Source organism: Perna viridis, chromosome 5, assembly GCF_037379345.1.
Source record: "Perna viridis isolate PV_CMFRI_1.1 ecotype Kerala chromosome 5, ASM3737934v1, whole genome shotgun sequence".
Lineage (NCBI taxonomy): Eukaryota > Metazoa > Mollusca > Bivalvia > Mytilida > Mytilidae > Perna > Perna viridis.
Genome location: NC_142449.1, coordinates 22,658,377 through 22,680,452, shown reverse-complemented (window position 1 = coordinate 22,680,452; position 22,076 = coordinate 22,658,377). Strand labels below are relative to the sequence as shown.

At 33.0% G+C, this 22,076-nt stretch overlaps 1 protein-coding gene across 2 annotated transcripts; it reads right to left on the bottom strand.

Annotated features, from left to right (window-relative positions):
- Positions 1 to 1,041: 1,041 nt before the first annotated feature.
- On the bottom strand, positions 1,042 to 21,351 carry LOC148616541 (uncharacterized). 2 transcript variants are annotated; one of them, XM_088583687.1, is made up of 12 exons: positions 21,049 to 21,351; positions 20,646 to 20,853; positions 19,392 to 19,510; positions 17,723 to 17,913; positions 15,738 to 15,906; positions 10,369 to 10,537; positions 7,368 to 7,465; positions 6,050 to 6,194; positions 4,691 to 4,773; positions 3,532 to 3,615; positions 3,083 to 3,248; positions 1,042 to 2,661 (listed from the first exon to the last, which is right to left on the bottom strand). In XM_088583687.1, exons 1-12 carry the CDS (start codon positions 21,253 to 21,255, stop codon positions 2,558 to 2,560), a joined length of 1,743 nt encoding a protein of 580 aa, XP_088439813.1. In that variant the 5' UTR covers positions 21,256 to 21,351; the 3' UTR covers positions 1,042 to 2,557. The 2 variants fall into 2 exon arrangements, with proteins under 2 accessions (XP_088439813.1, XP_088439814.1); XM_088583688.1 differs by lacking the exon at positions 3,532 to 3,615 and having other exon boundaries at positions 21,049 to 21,348.
- Between the last annotated feature and the right edge of the window lie 725 nt (positions 21,352 to 22,076).

Here is a 22,076-nt window from a genome sequence, read left to right as displayed (position 1 = left end):
TTTTATTATTATTCTTACATGAACTAAGATTCTAAAAAATATTGACATTTTTTTTCGTTCTGGTTTTGAAGGGAAATTTGGTTTATGAGTCTGTTCTCAAATTTTAATGCACCAAAAACTCATAATTATACATCCTTTTATATCATCCCACTGCTGACGCTGCGGTATTTTTGCCGGGATTTATGTCATGTTTTTTTTATTATCTGTTTGACGTTGATCATTTTTATTACATGTATGAGTATCAATAGGGACTATCTGTACTCTACATCGAACTGAATATTGTTACCAGGTATGGCGTCATGACTGGGTAAAGGCTGCAATTACAGTGAGGATTCTATTGTCCAGTATTTAAGGGAACATATACAATATCAGCCGGGGTTATACAAAAGTTTATAGACTGTAATTTCTGTATACTCCACATACACAGAACATAACACAATCTCAATCTTAGGTAGTGTTTAAACAAGCAGTGGATGCTTAACCTACCGAACACCCTGGTCAATTATTGGAATTATAACTGCAAAGTTCTCATGGATGCCGTGGAGGACTATGCGAGGATATTGATAAAACGAGAACAAGAAGACATTGATTCTCTGTCGGAGTGGATTAAGGCTGTGAGGTCTTTAATTTTGAAATGAATGAAAGTTTTAAGTAGATCAATGAGTGTTAATGCTATATCTGTTTTTAAAGACCCCGATGTAGCAAAAACATTGTCTACTATACATGACAAATATTTGGTCGTACCAGTCTACAAAGCCAAAAACAACATTTTTTTGTCTGCAAATCGCATTACATCAAATATTTATAGAGGTAGACGTAGAAAATAATAGCAATGATAAGACCTATACTGCCACTACACTCTCCAAAGAAGAGATAGTGGATAACCATAAATCTGTGCTATCCTCTTTTGGTCTCTCTACCAAAGAGAATTGATGTAAAATGTTGATACAAACGTTGCAATGATTTATAAGAGTTATGTCCCTTACCCTAGGTCTACCTCCTTAAGACGCCTCTAAATGGAATGTATGCAAACACATCAAGTTCGCAAGGTCTTTTTAATAAAACGACTATACAAAAGATTAAACTTGACAAGATTGAAACATTCACTTAAAATGCATATATTAAAAGATATATAGTCTAAAGGGTTGTACCGATACCGATGAAGATGTTAATACACTATAATAAAATACATGTATATATATTTAGCAAAATGTTTCAGTCAACAAATGACCTTCAGTGCCTTAAATACACTCATATATATATATATATATATATATATATATATATATATATAATGATGGTATTCAATTAGAATAAAAGGTTAATGTTACGAATAAGATACATATTGTTCAGAACATTGCTGTAATATTCAGCTAAATATAACAATTCTAAGGTGTGCTGTTTTAGTAGATACTATGATACTATTGCGTAGCGATTTCATAAATATTATCCCCCATAAGTTTTAAACACATTCAAACAATTCCTTTTAAAATTTGGTAGTTTTCATCGTGTGTGTCAAGAATTTCCGAACTAAACAGATCGGATACCGGTCAATATTGGACAAAAATGATATTAGCTTTGTTTTTCCGATATTGGCGTAGCATTTTGAAATTGGTCAGGTGAAAGATTTTATTTTGTAAGGACAGTTTAATTTATGTTGCTACAAGATGGAAGTCATCACTACAGAAGTTTTATGGTCGTTATCATGAACTCGTGGATCGTTATAGTGTATCCATCTGCACCATGAAAACTGATTTATTAAATGGGTCATAGTTTTCCTTCCCTCGTTTGTCTACCCCGAACTTGACTTTTTATGAACAACTCGACGGGTGTTTCTAGAAAAGCAGAGGACGCTTACCCTACCGGTGCACCTGGTCCATGCTCCCAGTTTTTAGTGGAGTCCGAGTTGCTCATTTACTTTTGTTACTTTGCATGTATGATTTTAGTTAGTTTATGTTCTTTGTTGTGTATGTCTGTTTTCCATGTCTGGAAATTCCATTCTGTTGATTACCGCTATAACCTTGGTTCCCTTAATTACTCTTTAATTGTACCAAGGACAATATTATCGAGTTAATTAATAAAACATATCAAAAAATTGGTATACACAACTGATCAGTCGATAAAATATAGATACATCTTATGTAGATAGTAAGATATATTACTAAAATATTTAAAATTCAATTTGTTACCGTTTACGTCAACCATGTGACGTAGCACCCGAGAGAAGAATAATATAAAGCGTTAAATATGGTTGGAAAGCCTACGTATTTTTTTTGTGTATTTTTTTTCAAAATAGTTTGGCAAACAGAAATCAACAAGAGCATAATACAAAATGTCTAAACTGAACCCTTTTAGAAATTTACAATTGGTTTGGTTTAGACAAGTGTTCAGTTCACCAAGATTAAAAAATATCAAGTTTGATATAAAGGGACATTAAAAAAGAGTCTGCACAACACTGGATTTCGAAAATTCATGGCATGTGCTATATAGCCTTTTTGTTTCGTTTTTTTTTATGAATTTCATTGTCTGGGTTTTTTGTAATCACTTTATGGTAAATTCATCTCTTAAGTTGTCTTCTCAAAATTTTCCCACTTGGTGTCTTTGGTATTGCATCTACTATTTCGACCCCACCACGTAGCTGTTTAAAATCAGCAGCATTGTCTAAAATTATATAAAACAAAGTAAAATCATCGATGATCCTTTTTAGCTGAAAAAGACTATAGTGTAAAAAATTCTGGTTAAGCTTTACCATTATTAATTGCATATTTTTAAATTATTCTTCTGTGACGCAAGAAATTAATTTAAGAAATTGTTAAACCTTAGAAGATGGTGTTGGTTAAATCAACAACTATACAGTATCTATAAAGAGTGAAAAATCATCACAGCTCACCCTTGACATATAATGAAATAATCAAAACTCACCCTAAACATAGAATAAAACATTCACAACTCACCCTAAACATAGAATAAAACAATCACAACTCACCCTTGACATAGAATTAAATAATCACAATTCACCCTTGACCGTGATTGAAACAATCAAAACTCATCTTTGACATAGGATGAAAGAAACATAACTCACCCTTGACAAATTTTTGAAGTTGTTTTTCGGTAACCGAACAGTTAGGTTTTCGTACGATGTATGCCCTAGGTACTTCTCCTACCCTGTCTTCCGGTATACCAACCACAGCAGCGTCTTGCACTTCAGGGTGTTTGATCAGAAGGTCTTCTAATTCTGCAGGTGCAATCTATATTTTCAATAGAATAAACCCGATCAAAAGTTTACAAAATGATGCCGAACTATAGACTTTCTAGTCGAACTGTAAGACAGCAATGTAATCGTTCATATAACAATGTACAACCCGATTGTTCAAATTTTTCTACAAACGAATATAATTTGAATTAGATTTTCGAGGTAGATATTAAATAATCCGTTTAAACGAATGCATGTTATTCTTTTTTAAATATCCATCGTCATTTTGTTATTCTAGGAATTCTATTCAAATAAATATAAAAGAACCATCGTCTTACTTTTGTACTTTTCTTTGCATGGTCGTAATACAATAACATTTCTTGCAGAATTTTGTTTTGGTTTTGAATAGCGCTATCATGCTTCTGAAAATATTGTGTCTGATTAATAAATTTAGAAACGTAAGTCCGGTAATAATTATTAAAACAAGTATTAGGGGTTTAACAATGGTACAAACTTTTATAACTCTTCCAATTTTCTAATTGTAGTTTTGGGAATAGGAATCAAGGTTTTATTTACAAAAAGCTGAACACATGAACTATTTTACATTTTCTCCTATTTTTTAAAAAGAAATTTTGATCTAAAACTAAACAATGTTCATTTTGAAAGTATTAATAGTCATATTTTCGAGAGTTGGTTCTAGGTGATACCTATATGAACCGAATCGATATATTAAGGACAAAATAGGTATTAAAAACTTTTTCATATCACAAACATTTATTGTTTAACCAATAGTTTTTGTAATTATGTTGTAAATGTTGGTTTAAAGATATATAATTGATATATTTAAGCGGTCTATATGGAATTTCAGAACTTAAAATTAACTTAAGAACATAGAATCTTTTTAATGATTTAAACTTTGAAAAGTTTGTAAAGTCTGATCAGGGCAAAAATGGTTTAAACGAAACAGCAATGCAAAAGTTATGAAAAAACAACAACAACAACAACAAAACAAAACAAAACAAAAAGTAAAGACAACGTAAAATAAATTATAACAACAAACAACTAACATGAGCCGAAAGAAGCTAACAGCAAATAAGCAGTTCTAACAATTTCATAAACTGGCAGTATGTAAATTTCTTCTACACGAGAATAAAGAAAACTTTCCTATAAATTCTCACTTAAATTAAACTTTCCTATAAATCTTCACTTAAACTATTAGAGCGTGTGATCATCGTAAACTTTACTTTCAATGTTCAATCCTTTACAAAAACAGGGAGTAATACACAATAAATGCAAATTGATAGATGTTTCTTGATCGATACGATTACTCTTTTTTTTATTTTTGTTTTAATAGGCTTCATATTTTCCGTGTTTTTTTATGATTGTTTTATGTATTGAATTTTAGTCTCTGTTAGTTCTTTGTTCTTGATATTTGTATTTAGACTATTGGTCCTTAAGTTTGACCCAAACTATGTTCATTTTCTGCAAATAACTTACCTGAATTGCCTTATATTTAATTAATTCTTTGACCCTATCAGTAATGACCATCTTCCCATCCTCTCGTATATATCCAATATCCCCTGAAATGTACCATTTGTTGTAGCTAATCAATCGGCCTCGACCTTCAACGGATAGCACGATGGTGTCTTGCATGAAGCAGAAACTGCTCATCCTACCAGACCACCTTAGTTCACCCCGTTTTAATCGGTTTGTGCTGTTTGTTTTTCTGTGCTAATTTCTTTATTCTTTTGTGACGTAGGTTCTGTTTTATGGTTGTGTATTGTCTTGACAGAGACCTTTGTTTGCAATTTCGGAATAACTACGTTTCTTTTAACAAGTCTTATAAAGGAAATAAATCTAACAAAATTTACTATTGCTAGGAACAAGCAGGGACGGAAATATGACAAATTAAAAATAGAGAAAAAAATAGCAATCAATGAAACAAAACCAAACAGAGAGTCAGCAACAAGACGAAAAATACATTAAACATTGGAATTAAGCTCAAACTGCAAATTACTGTTTAACTTTAACACAAATATAAGAGTTAGGGATATTCGATATATTTTAGTCTTGTAAATTATGGCAACGTAATAACTGTTGTTTGAAAGAATTTCAAAGGACTTGAACACGTAGAGAGTATATGGGTCCAAAAGTGTGGAACTGATTACTTAAAAAGTTCTTAAACTTTGCACTTTACAATTCGTAACTTACTCCTGTGATTATTTCACAGAGATATTTCAAAAAATATGTTGCTTACGTATTGTACAACATACATTAAATAACCAGTAAGCATTTTTTTATATCTCGTTCATCTTTCCACAACTTTTCTCTGTAAATATTAATCGTAGCCACTTAATATCTTGACAGAATCTGTATATAGGTGTGGAATGTTGTAGGAATCACTCTTAGACTGAAGCAGCAAGCTTCAACTCACTGTTTGAAAACTAATTTTATGTTTGAACATATGGTTACTAGGGTAGGTATCCTCTAGTGAAACTTGATCACAGTTTTTTTTCTGGTTATTATGAAATTTTCTTTGATTTGCTGTCGTAAAAGATGGAAAAATGAGTTGACATGTTTACCACAGCAATAACATTTACAGACTACCAAAGTGGCATGCTAAAGAGGCTTTGAAAAATGATCCATTCCAATGTAAAACCTTGCCGTTTGGTGAGTCAATTACCATGCATTTTTTCTTCTGAACTATTCCTAACCTTTTTAAAGATAAAAGACCACGATGTTTGCAACAACAGAAGAATATGCAATTTAAAACCAGTAAAACTGAAGGCATTAATTTTGGTAAGCCACAGACTGCTTTAAGTTATATTTACTCCTTTTTTTGTTTGTTTTACCAACCAGTGTGCATCCAACCATCCCGAATTGTTGAGTTGGTCGCTTCGGGGTTGTTCAAATATCCCTTCATTAGTTGAGGTCCTTTCATACAAAGTTCGCCAGGATCGCCAATTTTTTTCACCAATTCATTTGTTTCTGGATGAACAAACTGGAAGTACAATAGTAAAAATTTCCGCAGAATCTCAGACCAGATTTAAATGTTTGGTTGGGCATTGACTCCACGGACAAATATGGAGAGGAGACAGAAATAATGTCGATTTTTCAAGAGTGGAGACAATAAATCGACATAAACAAACCCTTTTAGGTACAAGGAAAGGTTAGAAAAGCACGCGAAGCATGCATTCGTGACTGGAGTGGAGACACAAAATTTGTGTTAACCAACCCGCTTCAATACAAGGTAAGGTCAGAAAAAAGGTAGATGCAATAAACACATAGCATATAATTATTTGAGTATGTGCGCATGCTCAAGTTCGAGATATTTACTTAAAAATTATGTATCTTATAAAGTAAACAATGCTTCATCAGTTTATGTAGCAGTATACAAATGACATTTTGGGCAGCATAAAAAATAGGTTGCGTTGTTCTCTTGTTAGGAATAACAGCACATCAAATTAGCTTACTGTACTGAAAATAAGTCTATCAACCTAATTGAAATACTAGTAGTGAATCTACTAAAATTATACTAGTACCTATGAACGGAATTGAAAGAGGAACCAAGATTCCAGCGAAAATAAAAAAAATGTAATCCAGGGACAGAGACCAGACATGGAAAGCTGACAAACACAACAAAGAACATAAAATAACCAAAACAGTACATACAAAGTAACAAAAGTAAATGAGCTACTCGGACTCCACTAGAAAAGGCCTCCTCAGTTTTTCTAGAAACACCCGCCGAGCTCCGGGTCAAGTCCGGGGTAAACGAAAGAAGAAATAAAAACTATGACACGTTGAACAAATCCGTTTGCATGGTGCAGATTGATACATGGTAACGATCCACGAGATCTGGTGAGGACCATAAATTTTTGTAGTGATGACTTCAATCGTGTAGCTTTAATTGTGTGGTCCTCTCCTCTTCAATACAAGTTCACACAATAGCTTAAGCATAAACACAGAGCATTAAACAATTGAGCAATAGTTACTGGGAGAAATATATCTACCCATAAAAACTACACGTAGTTACGAAACGACAACTAAATACCCTCTAAACAAATATTTGCTAACAGACTTGATTTTTTAATATATTTTAATACCTCATAAGTGTATCTACTACAAAATGTGTGAAACGAATATCAATGATCAATGATGACTGAGACTATCATACCTTGCACCATGTATTAGGTATCGGTTGTCCACAAGTACCTAAGGTTGGTGGTACACTATCAACAACATCACCTGGTCCACATTCGGTCATTCCATAACCTTAAGAAAACAATATTTTTTAAATATTTTAAAAATCTCACGTGGGGGGGTTGGGGGTTGGGCAATACTCAAGATTTAATTGATGTGTACAATCTATGCCCCAAAAGAGGATACAAAATGAAAATATTATAAAAACTGACCCCCGTGCAGGTCCGGGTGTCAAAAGAATATGCCTGCAGCAGCGCTAAGCTTGTCGTAAAAGGTGACTAAATAGTGCTCAGAAACCTAGCCGGGGGCTAGGCGCTCTGCCCACAGAGCAACTGGGGTGTGTGCCTCAGATGGTGGAATGGGGGTACCCCTAGCGTGTTACATGCTGGGGTTGTCAAGCTATAATACGGAAAACCTGATCGTAAACCATCGTGGTGCACCGTGTTGGGAAAGATGCCACGTTCCTCGCACGTTAAAGAACCCTTCTGTGGTATTCGATAGGAGTAGAAACCTTTGCGCTCCGCCACAGGAGGCTAAATTGCCCGACCCTACCCATGCCTTTCTTTTTCTTGTGGTAATCAAAATTTGTCGACCCTATTATCCTTTGTATCCAATCCCATTTTTTCATTACATCATTTAATTGTTCATCGTCTGAATATAACTGAAATATTGCTGCTCGGACGTTAAACCCCAACAATCAATCAATCAATAAAAACTGAAATTTATTGGGTACAAATAAACTTGGCAAAAGTAGTATTCATATGCTATGATTAGAGAAACCAGCGGGCATATTAAGTAGCACTCCAGCTAAGAATCATGCAAAATGTGATTCATGGGTTAAAAGCCTACGTATTTTTATTGTTGATATTTTGTTCGAATTGCCATAGAAAACAGAAACTAACATTCAGTTTTTCATATAGCCCGTGTTCTTAAGACATAAAAATTATATAATATGCACAGTAGATTTCAAAATTAAGGGAGATAACTCTGTAAATGACACTCAAATACAATAGAATCTATTGGATTTTCAATGTTGATTATCTCCTAAGAGCCAGCAGATTTGAGTGAATAATTACACATTTCTTAATATAGACCCATAAAACAACTTAATTACAAAAACAAAAATATGTAGCCTTTTTTGGGTGTATCACATTTTTCAGATTTTGCATGATTCTTACAAAGACAGCTACTTAATACTTTTAAACAACAGAACAACAAAACAAAAAAGAAAATATGCTTTCTAGAAAACAAAACATATCATTAGTGAATGAAGTTAATTGAAATTATCTTTGATTTTTATACAGTATTCTTTCGTATTTTATGATTGATTTTTCAGTAGTCGTTTTGGAGATTAACAATAAAATAGTGTGGTAATGCAAAGTCAATAGAAAATACTTCAGTACCAAAGTGAAATATTTGGTCCATCGTCTTTCATGCATATTCATTAGGTGCTGGATTTGGTTTCTTGTTTTGATATTTTTGGTTAAGAGAACTTCTTGTGTACAATTTGTTTTTGGATCTCGATCTTCCTATAACTGTATTTGGTTTCAATAATAGTATAAGTTACTTGAAAAATGTGTACAACATAATGAAATTGTCAATATTTATATATGACTTGATTTCTTTTTTGACATTCATACAAAATGTTTAACACGTAATAAAGCTGCAACATCATATGTATGAGTGGTTTCATAGAGTTTTTTGTGAACATGTAGTACAGTAACAGGACTTCAGTGCAAACGATACTACTCTCATAGTAAAGAAATCTGTATTAGTATAACCAGAGGTTGGCGTTGGTAAAACGGATTTTGTTTGAATAAATGTGTATAAATGATTTACCATGTTCGAAAGTTATAGTTTCCCCAGACATCTAGTCTTTGTTAATCTTGTTTGATTTTACAGGCGCGTAGTTGAGGCAAAATCGAAGTGTAGGCAAAATTACGGCAGGGGGTCCGGGGCGGAGCCCTGGTAGGGGGTCTAGGGGGGCGAAGCCCACCCCCAAAGCTCCGCGTTTTAGAGCATCATTTATGCCTCTCCTGGATGTATTTTATCTCAAAAATAAAATGGCAAAATTAAGTGCAGGCAAAAGCTTTTTTGCCTAACGGCATCTGCGCGCCTGTTTTAGATTTTTAATCTTTTGACGAACTGGTCAAACCATTATTACATCATAACCTACGGTGGAACTAACTGTGTTGTTTGAAAGAGTAATCCAGGGAACCAAGGTTATAGCGGTAATCAAATGCAAAAATACCAGTTTTATATATTGTAAATTTCGATATGCTGTACACGTATTTCAAGGAGTAACCTCTCATCAGCAGCATTAAAATCAAATATGTAGGAAGACCATAATCAAAATATTAGTTGTAAACCAGAAGTACTCATAAACAAATCTATCGAAAGAGGAAACCAAATCCATCACCAAGAGGTTCTACCATATGCAATGCAAGGAATGAAGCCTCGGTGTTTTACGTATTTTTAAATTTGGAATACTGCAAAATTTCATAAAAAAGTGTAAATAATATGTGATATTATTCGGAATCAGACAAGTCTGTATACTGGGTTGGTGAATACCCTTGGGGACCTCAGGTCCACCAGCAGTGGTATCAACCCATTGGTTCTTAAATGCAAAAAATACCCGTTTTATATATTGTAAATTCTTGTATAGTAAAAAGAATGTAATCCAGGGACAAAGACCAGACATGGAAAACAGACATACACAACAAAGAACATAAAGTAACTAAAATTAGACATACAAAGTAACAAACGCAAATGAGCAACTCGGGCTCCACTAAAAACTGGGAGCATGGACCAGGTGCACCGGTAGGATAAGCGTCCTCTGCTTTTCTAGATACACCCGCCGAGTTGCTCATAAAAAGTCAAGTCCGGGGTAGACAAACGAGGAAAGGATAACTATGACCCATTGAATAAATCATTTTTCATGGTGCAGATGGATACACCATAACGATATCATCTACCTTGAAACAGCTGAATGTTTAATTTTTCTATGAATTCCTGTTGCATTCCCGCTCCCAGTGGCGCTGCCCCTATTATAGATCTCTGTACTGCAGACAAATCATATCTTCCAACCATTGGATGCTTCGCCATAAAAACTGCCATCGGTGGAACCAAGTGGAGAAATGATATCTGAGAACAAAGCAAAACAAAAACTTTTAACTAATTTTCTTAGTTAAGAATCTTGGTCCCCTTGATTACGCCTTCACAAAAAATATCTGATTCGTCTGCTATCATGCCGAACATTTTGGTCATATCGTTGAAAAGGTTCTTTTTAGCATCATACCCCGAATATTTCTGCATTATTCAATGATATAATCCATTAACCAAATAAACTTTACTATAAAGCAATCAGATAGATACTAGGATCTGGATCAACGAACATAAAAATAGTAATTGTGGCGATTATATATCATTATTTATTCATGATATTTTGTTCGTTCCGCTTCGTAGCAGGGATGGGGTAATTTTAATCAGCTGTAATCAATTTTAATTTCTTAAGAAATCACCTGTATAATTACAATTAATCATATGTAATCGATTACTGGGTGAAAAAGTAGCGTAATAATGATTATTTTATTTAATTACATTTTGATTACATTACCAAATAAATGGTTCTGTAAATAACGGATCATTCAGGATTATTTCACTTTTTTTATTATTTATCGAACTTGAAATTTTAATTGATTTTAGCAGCTGAAAATTGAGATTGTCAATTATACATTTTATTTAATAGATAAAAGTGGTGTAACACTCCAATTATATTCTGTTGTCTTGTTCCCTGCTACTTATTTACCAAAGCAAATAGAGAATAAACGATGAAAATTATTTTTCAACGAGCTTTTGTAATAATTTATTGTCATTACAATAAATTGTCATTGACATAACAAATTGTGAATATACAACATTTTGTCTTTATTTGTTAATTATTTTGTTGTGGGTGGTTAATGGAAGAGTAATCAAGGGAACCAAGGTTATAGCGGAAATCAAAATAATGTAATCCAGGGACAAAGACCAGACATGGAAAACAAGACATATACAACAAAGAACATAAAGTAACTAAAACCATACATACAAAGTAACAAAAGCAAATGAGTAACCCGGACTCCACTAAAAACTGGGAGCGTGGACCAGGTGCACCGGTAGGGTAAGCGCCCTCTGGTTTTCTAGAAACATTCGCCGAGTTGCTCATAAAATGTAAAGTCCGGGGTAGACGAGAGAGGAAAGGAAAACTATGACACTTTGAACAAATCAGTTTTTATGGCGCAGAATGATACACCGTAACGATCCACGAGTTCATGATGGCGACCATAAAACTTTTGTAGTGATGACTTCAATCATGTAGCAACATAACCTTGCTCCAGAAGTCTATTTGTCAGAATTCTAGCGCGATACAAAAAGTCTGTGTAGTCTCGGCAAGCTCTGGCATAACGTATGAGTTGTAATATGAACACTCGATATGCAGGAGCTGAAGGGATGCTGCCACAGATGAAAGGAAAGTTGACAATTTTGAATGAAAAAGTCATCACATTTTTCGTAAAGTTTGGTCAATAGTTTTCCTTTACCATCGATTTCTAAGTAAAGGTCAAGATATGAGGCTGACTTCACAGTGTCTGTAGTATCCTTTATCTCAAGTTCTTTGGGGTAGATGGGATGTATCAAATGGAATTATATACTTAAAACTATAATTATAAGTATTTTTATCTTGCTTCAGATAAACAAGCTTTATCCCATTAAATCTAAAATGCATGTACTATTATATTATATCTGTGTAAAACATAATATAATCAAAAGGTTGAAACAGCCTAAAGAAAGAATAAATTAATGTACGTGATTACAACACAAATATATTAATCAATGTTATTGTTTGTGAAATTTGATCACCACACTTTGACAGACAATTAATCTACTAATTAGAGTGAAATACACTTGGTCTACCACCGGTTTATTCACGTTTCTCTAACATTTAATTATTAGACTAAAACAATATCAATTAAGGTTAGGGATTATGGGATCCTCAAATGGGTTTGATAGTTTATATCTACCTGTATTTTACCTTTTTTTAACTTAGTAAAATACTTTATCGATATTTTTGTTTGTTTGATCACAGTATTGTTTTTATTCATTTTTTTGTTTTTGTTTCTGACTTTCTATTTTTTTAAAAATATTGACGATGTAAGCGAATACTGGATAGAAGGACAAGACTATCTCATGTATCGCTTATAAACTGATGCTGAATATGTATATGAGGAAAAAAGTAAACTTTAAGTGGTTACAGAATATTAAAGAAACTTAAGATGAGAGTGGGCTATCAAATATTTGGTTAACGCAAAATGTTTTGAACATTGAATGGTTAAAATGCGAGATTAAGCTATGTCTTACTGACCAGTACACTCTTGGCACGAAAGTATCACAATTGGTGCGCAAACTGTAAAAAGAAATACTAAGTTTTGAAGAATATTTTAAAACTCTCGATGAGAAAAAAACTCTTTACACTGTATGTAGATTTAGAACAGTTAACCATAGATTACCAATAGAAACAGGCCGTTGGAAAAATATCAGTAGTGAAAATCGGTTTTTTTTAATCAATGAAATAGGGGATGAATACCATTCTATTATAAAATGTCCAACACTTGCAACACAGAGAAAACTGTATATCAACAAGGAGCTTATAAAGCGCCCAAGTATTTTAGGTTTTAGTGCAATAATGTCACCGAAAGATATAAAAAGTCTGATTAATTTGTGTAAATTTATTAAAATTATAAACAAAAGAGTGAATCCTCCTGACTAACTTCAATACTGGAATGTGTCTTATATGTCTGTAAATAGTTTTGTATAGCATGTATATATGTCATGTGTCTCTATACCAAATATGTGGTTTATGGGAAATAAAAAAGTACTAAAGGAACCAATGGAACTATTTCTCAATCTTTCATGTGAGCTATGAATAAGCTGACTTTTTAGCTACAATTTAATACATTTCTTGAAAATCATCCCAATTAGATAAATATTTTTTTAATCAGGTTTATATATTTTGAAGATATAATTTTAATAAAATTATATTGCCTAAACATTAATTATTTTTATTTTAAAGATGAATTCAAATAATTGCATTACTAAAGATAGAAATATATTTTTTAAAATATTTATCGTTTTTATATGCTACATTTTTTTTTGCAAAAATAGAAAAAATATTAAATGAAAAAATATTTCATTATTATTATTATTATTATTATTATTATTATTATTGCGTCTCTAGTCAATGAAATCATTTAAAATATCATCCAACATTTTTTATTTGAAAAGGTAAAATACGGGTTAATTTAAACTAGCAAACCCTTTTGAGGTCCTCATAATCCATAAACTTAATTGATGTTGTTTTAGTCCAATACTTAAATGTTGGAGAAACGTGAAACTAGAGTGAAATAAATATTTTAATTGTAGATATTATTAGTTATGAGAATTTTTTGTCATTGTCTGATGATGATAAATTTATATTTTTATTTAACAATTAAAAAGTATGTGGCTTAGTTGCCAAAACCTGTCATGGGATTTTACTGAGAAGAAATAGTATTTTATATCATTTATCTATGATACTTTTTTATAGATCGTACCTTTTTAAACTGTATTTAAGATGTATATATTACTGTGTTCTCAATAGTCTCTCATAATTCTTTTTAGAATGGCTCATGCATTTTAATTTGTATGCTTTATCTCTTATAGTTATCATGTTTTTGTATGAATGTATGTGGTGAGACTTTAATTAACTATTGAACTGAATTGAATTGAATTGAATTGTAAATGTCAATCGGCAATGTTCAAACGTCGTGTTAACCATAGCTTTGAAATTATGTATATATTACAGGAATCGTTTCTTCTGCTATAAAATTATATAATTAATTTGCTTGATATGTCATTACACAAATTACATATTCCAAGGAAGTAGATTAATTTTCTTTTAAAGACGCTAATATTGTTAGCGACTTCATTCACTCGTCATTTCAGTACTTAATATTCGCATATGATTTGCATAAATATGTAGTTACACGCCACGTAATGTTGCAGATCTTCGCCGTGTTCACCGCCATAGCATCATAGTTCTAGCTTCATACGAGATAAAAATACACCTCTTAAGCATCATACACGTGTGTTCTACGTGCTTTTCTTGCTTGTACGAGAAGGGGAAGTTTACGTGAAATGTTCGGTTAGCTTTGAACATTACCCAGTTTCCGATTCAGGCATTAAGGCTCGTTACAGACTATACAGGTCATATACATTACACGCCCCGATATTTATGAATATGCATTCCAGCTGATTAATCTGTTTCCAAACTGGTTCCTGGTCAATATCATAAACGACCCAAAGATCACTAACACGTACCTTTTTTTAAACATAAAAATATCATACACATGACTATGCATGTTTTAGGACGGGAGGTTTATATTAAAAGATAAAATGATCGGTTATCATTGAATTTATAAATATTATCCAGTTTCCGATTCAAACACATGTGTCCGTTACAATTGATTATGTAAAGGTCATATATGTTATCAGGACGTCGATATCTATATTTAGCTATTGTCAGTTTTTTAATCTTGTTCCGGATGATTGAAAACATGCGGGTCATAACGGTTACGATAGAGTACGCAATAACATCAAGGGAACCAAGATTTTAGCGGAAGTCATCCGATTTTGGAGGATATCGCATTTTTACCATTTTGGTTGTTGAAAGTAAGCCCAAATCATTGACAGTGAATATTTGACGATTAGCGACTTCGAAGACTTCAGTCGTCGATTTATTTATGGAAATATCTGAAGCAAACCATATATATGTAATCATGATTACTTTAACAAAAGTAATCATTTGTAATCGATTATGTATGAAGTTAATAATCATAATGTAATCGATTACATTTGAAAGTAATCGGCCCGAACTCTGTTTCGTAGTTCGTAAACTTAAGGTTTTGATCAATTTTTATTTTAGAATTGTGAATTTTGAGTCATAATTGCATATAGTTATATTTTATACAGAAACCTTCCACGGCTGCGGAAATTTCTTTTTGAAATTTGATATATAACAGATTATCTTTTGTTGTAACAACGTATAACATTTTGATATAACATATTATTGACTTGATAAACAGATGGTAAATTAGATTATTCAAAATTGGAAATAACACAGATTCGTTGCGTATTTTCCGAGGAAAAACATCTTTTTACCCAAACTAGAATAAGTTTCATTTTATTTCAGAAAGTTAATAATCCTCTCGTTTGTCAATTCTGGAATTAACGCTCGATAGTAGACACAATAAAAATTCATATAAGATAGTACCTTATGGTCTTGTATTGATTGCAAAAATACTTCAGGGTCAAATTTTGGTAATGTCACTAGTTTGTTGCCTCCTTGGAAAGCATAAAATGAAATTACAGTCATCCCATATGCGTGGTAAAACGGAAGTACAGCAATGAAGCTATCATCAGGATTTGTCTGCAGACAATACCTGCATGGAAACATCAAATAAACAAATCATCAAATATACGTTAATTAAAGGTTTTGGTATGAATACGTAGGAGTTATAGGTTTATCCTAGCCAGTACATGTAAGTAAATTCCTCCATTCTAAACCAGATATAAAAAAATCACGTGACTTTTTACCCACCAGGCATTGATTAAATTTCTGCGAGGGCTACCCCGCCTTTTTACATTTTATAAGTCATAAAAAAGAAACCGATTCTCCTTCAGCGTATTCTTTGTGTAAGCTATTTCTCCACTTTCTATTATATAATTAAAATTTTTAATACGCTCTCTAAAACTCACATGTTGAGAATCTTAATTTTACCATTTAAGTGGAGAAATACATTTTAACCACCTTGCGGTAATTCAATTTCTGCGAGAGTTTTTCCCGCCATTTTACGTTTCCGAGTTTTCTACAGCTAGATTCCATGAAAGAAACATATTCTACTCGAATGGGGTTAGAAGATTTCTGCACTCTCGATAGATAAATTTTAGATTTAACCATCACGAGTGGAGAAACCTTGTAATATCATCAAGAATGAAGGAGAATCTATACTAATCCACTCATTGTTGAAGGAGAATCTATATTTCTCCCATTCTAAGCCGGTGATTAAAAATGCACGCGACATTCCAATGGGAACAAATTGTGCTCCTCTACTTGCTAACCTACTCCTTCACTTTTATGAGGCTGATTTCATAGCTGATCTGATCCAAAAGAAAGGACATCGTTTCGCTAGATCATTAAATCTCAGTTTTTGCTGTATGGTCGACGTATTATAGTTAAACAATCCTAGTTTCTGGGATTTGATACATTGCATCTACCCCAAAGAAATTAAGATGAAGGATACAATAGACACTGTGAAGTCAGCCTTATATCTTGACCTACACTTAGAGATCGATGGTATAAGAAAACTATTGACTAAACTATACGACAAACGCGATAATTTTTCAAAATGTACTCTCATATGTGGTAACATCCTTCAGCAACTGCGTATGGAGTTTTCATATCACAAATCCTACGTTAAACTAGGGCTTGCCGTAACTACGTAGACTTTTTGTATCGCGCTAGACTTCTCACAATTAGGCTTCTGTAACAGGGTGTGTTGTTACAAGATTGAAGTCATAAACCACAAATGTTTTATTTTCGTCATCATGAACTCGTGGATTGTTACGGTGCACCCACTTACACCATGAAAACTTATTTGTTCAACGTGTCATAGTTTTCCTTTCCTCTTCTTTCTTCTACCCCGGACTTGACTTTTCATGATCAACTCTGCGAGTGTTTCAAGAAAAGCAGAGGACGCTTACCCGACCGTTGCACTTGGTCCATGCTCTCAGTTTTTTTTAGTTGAGTCCGAGTCGTTCATTTACTTTGTTACATTATATTTTTATGGTTATTTTATGTTATTTGTTGTTTGTTTGTGAGTTTTCCGTGGATTACATTCTTTTGATTTCCGCGAAAATCTTGGTTTTCTTGATTACTTTTGAACCAATTTAACCAATAGGCGGTGAATAAATTTCTGCGAGAGTTTTCCCGTCATTTTACATTTCCGAGACTGAAGGAGAATTTAGTGTTATCATTTTCTACCTTTCATTTTCCCCAAATTAATCCCTCTTTTAATTGGTTTGACTTACATTGAACAAAAGTCATAATGCATTCTCCCCAAATTAATCCTTCTATGAATTCGTTTGACTTACTTTGAACGACAGTCATAATGCATTTTCCCTAAATTAATCCTTATTAGTCATGATGCAAACTTAAAAACCAAGTTATTTTGAATATTTTTTCTTTTAAAATCTCACTTCAATTGTTGCAAATTTGACACCAAAGATCTGTGATTTAGCATGACAGCTTTTGGTAGTCCGGTTGTTCCGCTTGAGAATGCTAATATAGAGATGTCATTTTCTGGGTCAATTTGCAGATCCTTCGGATATGCACTGCCATCATCGTCCATCAAACGCTTAAAGCCATCCCCATCAATTGCTATGATATGCTACAATAAGCCAAATAAACAATATATATGGTGAATGATATATATAATTTAATTTTTTTAAACAAGCTTTCTGATTGGGTGGTTTTCTTTGAGCAAACCAGGTTATTTTGTATAACCTAACTTGGTACAATGACGTTATTAACGTTGATTGGTCTGTACACCGCGAAAGAAAATGACATTTTGAATAAGAATCAATTATCAATATTTTAACTACCATCCGTTGCTAATTAAATCATAATGAATGCTTCTAATTTTGGAACAGGTTATGTTCAATAACCTGGTTTGGGCCAGTTTACACTTCCTACTTAGGTGTAAACCAAGTTACTTCGTATAATTTGTTAAAAAATTAGGAACTTAAATAATAGAATAAATTAAGTTTTGGAGTATGCGATCTTGAATATTTCACGTAAGGCAAGGATAATCTATTCTGGTATTTTCAGTTGGTGATTCATTTTTTTCTCCCCTTCAAACAGAAAAAAAAAAACAATGGGAAGCAGGAAATACATCACTGAGGAAAGTCTCTTGCATGATATGGAATTTTCCCGTCAATCAAATCATACGGCAATGGTGCACAGATATCGTCGATTTTGTGGCATTATCCATGGTACATGTGTCGATCTGTTTACTGTTCGCGTTTTAAAATGCTGCTCCGTCCGTTCAGTAATTCGAACCGTGTGACTTCATCAAAGGCTTTTTTCAGTTTTACATGTGGTAATGAGATGTTGTGTCGCGTCGTGACCTCCCTTTTCTGGATTCATGTTGTTCATAGCAAAGTATTTTATTGCAATCAAAGTGATTCATGATGCTGCTGTGGACAATATACTCTAGTATCTTAAAAGTTAAGGACAGGTAGTTGCTGGGTGTCTAGTTTTTCTCCTTTTCTGTAGATAGTAACGATGTTTATATTATTCAATAGAAATCCAGGTTCCAGCGCTTCTCGGAATAGTCCGTGATAATCGGTAATTGGTTGGCTGCACTATTTAGGATGTACATGTCCAGTACATGGTACTTAAACGTGGTCACGTGTGCGGACTTAAATTGGTTTCAGTGATGGATAGATGTTAGGTCTCTTCTCCAGCACAAATCTTTGGCATAAACGGATTGCGGTTGCTCATTAGATATGAATGATTTCGTAAGTATATCACTGAAATATTGTACAAGAGTTTTGATTGGAAAACTTGTAAAAATTATCGATACTTATTATTTGTTTTTTTTTTTTACTATTTCGATTTACTAATGCATGGATACTATATTCTTCGACCAAAGTGAATATTTAAGCTTTTTTTATTGCAAAATTTGGAAAAATTAACTTTTAGTGCAAACATGGGTATACGCAAAATCAATATTATTTCCGACCATATCAATACGTATGCCGATATTCCAATCTTGATATTAAGAAATATGCTAGAACATTTTTAATTGTAATGAAAATGCATTGGGAAAATGGATGCCATTTACTTTCCTGCAATGTTATGTACCTTCACAGATTGCTGATTTTTTTCACTTGAATTAACCGCTGATTCTACTACTGGTAATAATGCTGATATAGTTAGAACACATGATGCTCCCGTTACATCCAAACATCTAGAAAATTCTCCTACGAAATAAGAAAAGTATAATGGCTTAATTTTTATGTTTTTTCTTCCAGATTAACGTATATGTCTATACAAAGTTTGTTTGTGGAATCGAAAGGAAAACATGAAATCAACATTTTTTTATAATGATTCTTTTTTAAAAGTGCCGTTGGCAAAATTGCAAGTAAAGTTTGTTAAAAAGTCAGAAGTGAAGGACAGACGACAAAGAAAATACAGGAGAGGAGACGAGACAAATTATGTTCGGAAGTAAATACGTTGAAAACTACTTGCTAAGTAACTTTCAACGAGCGACACAGCTGTTGTCTTACAGGAAACAGAAATAATTCACCTTTCCGGAGCACCTGAGTTTTAGTGCGATTCACTGTTCTTTTTCCCCTCCTGTTCTTTTTATTTATTTATTTATTCTTATTTTGCCCTATTAGTATCCCCGTTGCTGGGAGGGTTAAAATTTCGCGAAAATTTTTTTGAGGTTAATTTTCTGAAATACTCTTCTAGAGTGGGTGCAATGTAGATATCTTTTGTGGTAAAATTAGCGAGAAATTAAAGTTTCAACCTAAAACCGCCTAAATCTACCCCTGACAACCCATTGCAAATTTTATCCACGACACGCCCCCGCCTGAATCCGTCCCTGGGATATTCTTCAAAAGTAAGTAAATTATGATAAAGTATTTCTTTTGCAGAATAGCGCATCAACCATATGATATTCCCTTGCTCGAAGTAATCGGAAAAACTGCGAGACCCGCGGTTACTATATCCAATGAGAGGCCTTCTTACAAAAATCGTAATGAGAGAAAATTCATTTGCATATCCAAAGAATTCTGTAAACTAATTTGCATACAAAATTGAATTTTGTCTCAAAAAATGAATTTCGTCCTTACGAAATGAAGCGATCATAAAACTAGTATGTGTAGCATAGTTTTGTACGACAAAAATGATTTTGTTATGACGGAATTCAATTTTGTGTACACAAAATTGATTTTGATTACAAAAAGATCAAGTCCCATTCGGCGTCCCGTATCTACTTCAATAGATATAATACATTTAATTTTAGAGCTGTACATATTGTGTGCAATGCAACGAAGGACTCTTAAAATATATAATTATAAGTACATAAAGGGCAAATAATACCATCCTCACCTGAAGTGAATGCTGGATTTGTTGTTGTTATGGTTAACCCAGCTGCTGGAATAGCTAGCAGTAAGATAGCATACTCAGCACAATTTGTAGCATGAACAGCTATTACATCGCCTTTCTTATATCCTAGTTTCCGAAGTCCGCTTGCAATCTTTATAGCATATTCTTTGAGTTGCGAAAATGAGTACGTTTTTCCATTTGCAACGTCAACCTGTAAGTATAAACGTAAGTTCCAAATTCTGAATAAGAAGGAATTCAACTTTCATTGTTTATATAAAAAAAATGTATACGCCTATGAGGTCATCAGGGCTTAAGAACTATATCCGGTTTGTACGTTATAGTATATGTAACACATTAGGTATAAACCTAGTGAATTTAAAAATCAATTATAACCATGCATACTCACAATTGCTGTTTTGCTTGAATATTGGTCAATTTTGTTGAACAGATATCCTGGAAGAGAATCGACCTTCAAGTCCAGTTCAGGATGAGGACTCTTGAAAAAATTACTCGAAGGTGCTGTAGTACCGTATGAACAACGCAGAATAATTCTTTTCCGCAGGAGTTCTTTTTGCAAAACCGAACAAATTCTCCTGCATACAATCGTCGACATATTGCCAGGTTGAATGTAAATGCATCTATTTTTAGTTTTTTTTTGTTAAAGGATAGTGGAGTAGGTCGGTTGTGGTTGGGTTACACTAATTAAGTTCACTTGCCATTTAACGTCCTTGTGTAATTGATAAGACAAGGACGGTAAACATGTAAAAAAACTAAAACAGTATAGAAATTATGTATTGTGTGGTATTGGCTGATGAAAGTACTAGTCTTAATTAGACACGCCTAGCTTAAACTGTGTGTATAAATAGCATAAATGCTCAACATCACCAAATGATGGTACAATTTTGAATATTTCGGATAACCGATATCCTTCCTCAGCAAAAAGTTCAAATAAGGTTAATCTTAAAACAAGTGTCAAATGCCTTCCCTAAAATTATTATACCTCGCCTGTGTAGCGGTGAAAAATTAATTATTTGTGAGTTGGATTGTAAGGACGAGATTTTTTTTACGCGATTCAATTATTTTTATCGAGGTAAAAAATATTCGATTTTTAAGTGAAAATATTTAATTGTGAATACGATGGTCTACCATATTCGCCTAAATTGGAATTATTGTAGCTGATGTTAAACAATGGGCACGGGTTGAAAGAACGAAAAGGTTTTGGCGATATGCTGCAGAATGTGGCATAAACGCAGTGCAGTTTTTGTTTTTCGAGAGCACTGTAATATATTTTTAAAAATGTACAATGTTAATTAATATTATATACCCTATGCTTGCTCTCATTCGATATTCTGGGGGAGGGGCTATGGATTTTTATTTAAAGTCATTTTATGCCAATTATTTACACTCTATTTTTCGATATGTACAGAAAAGAAG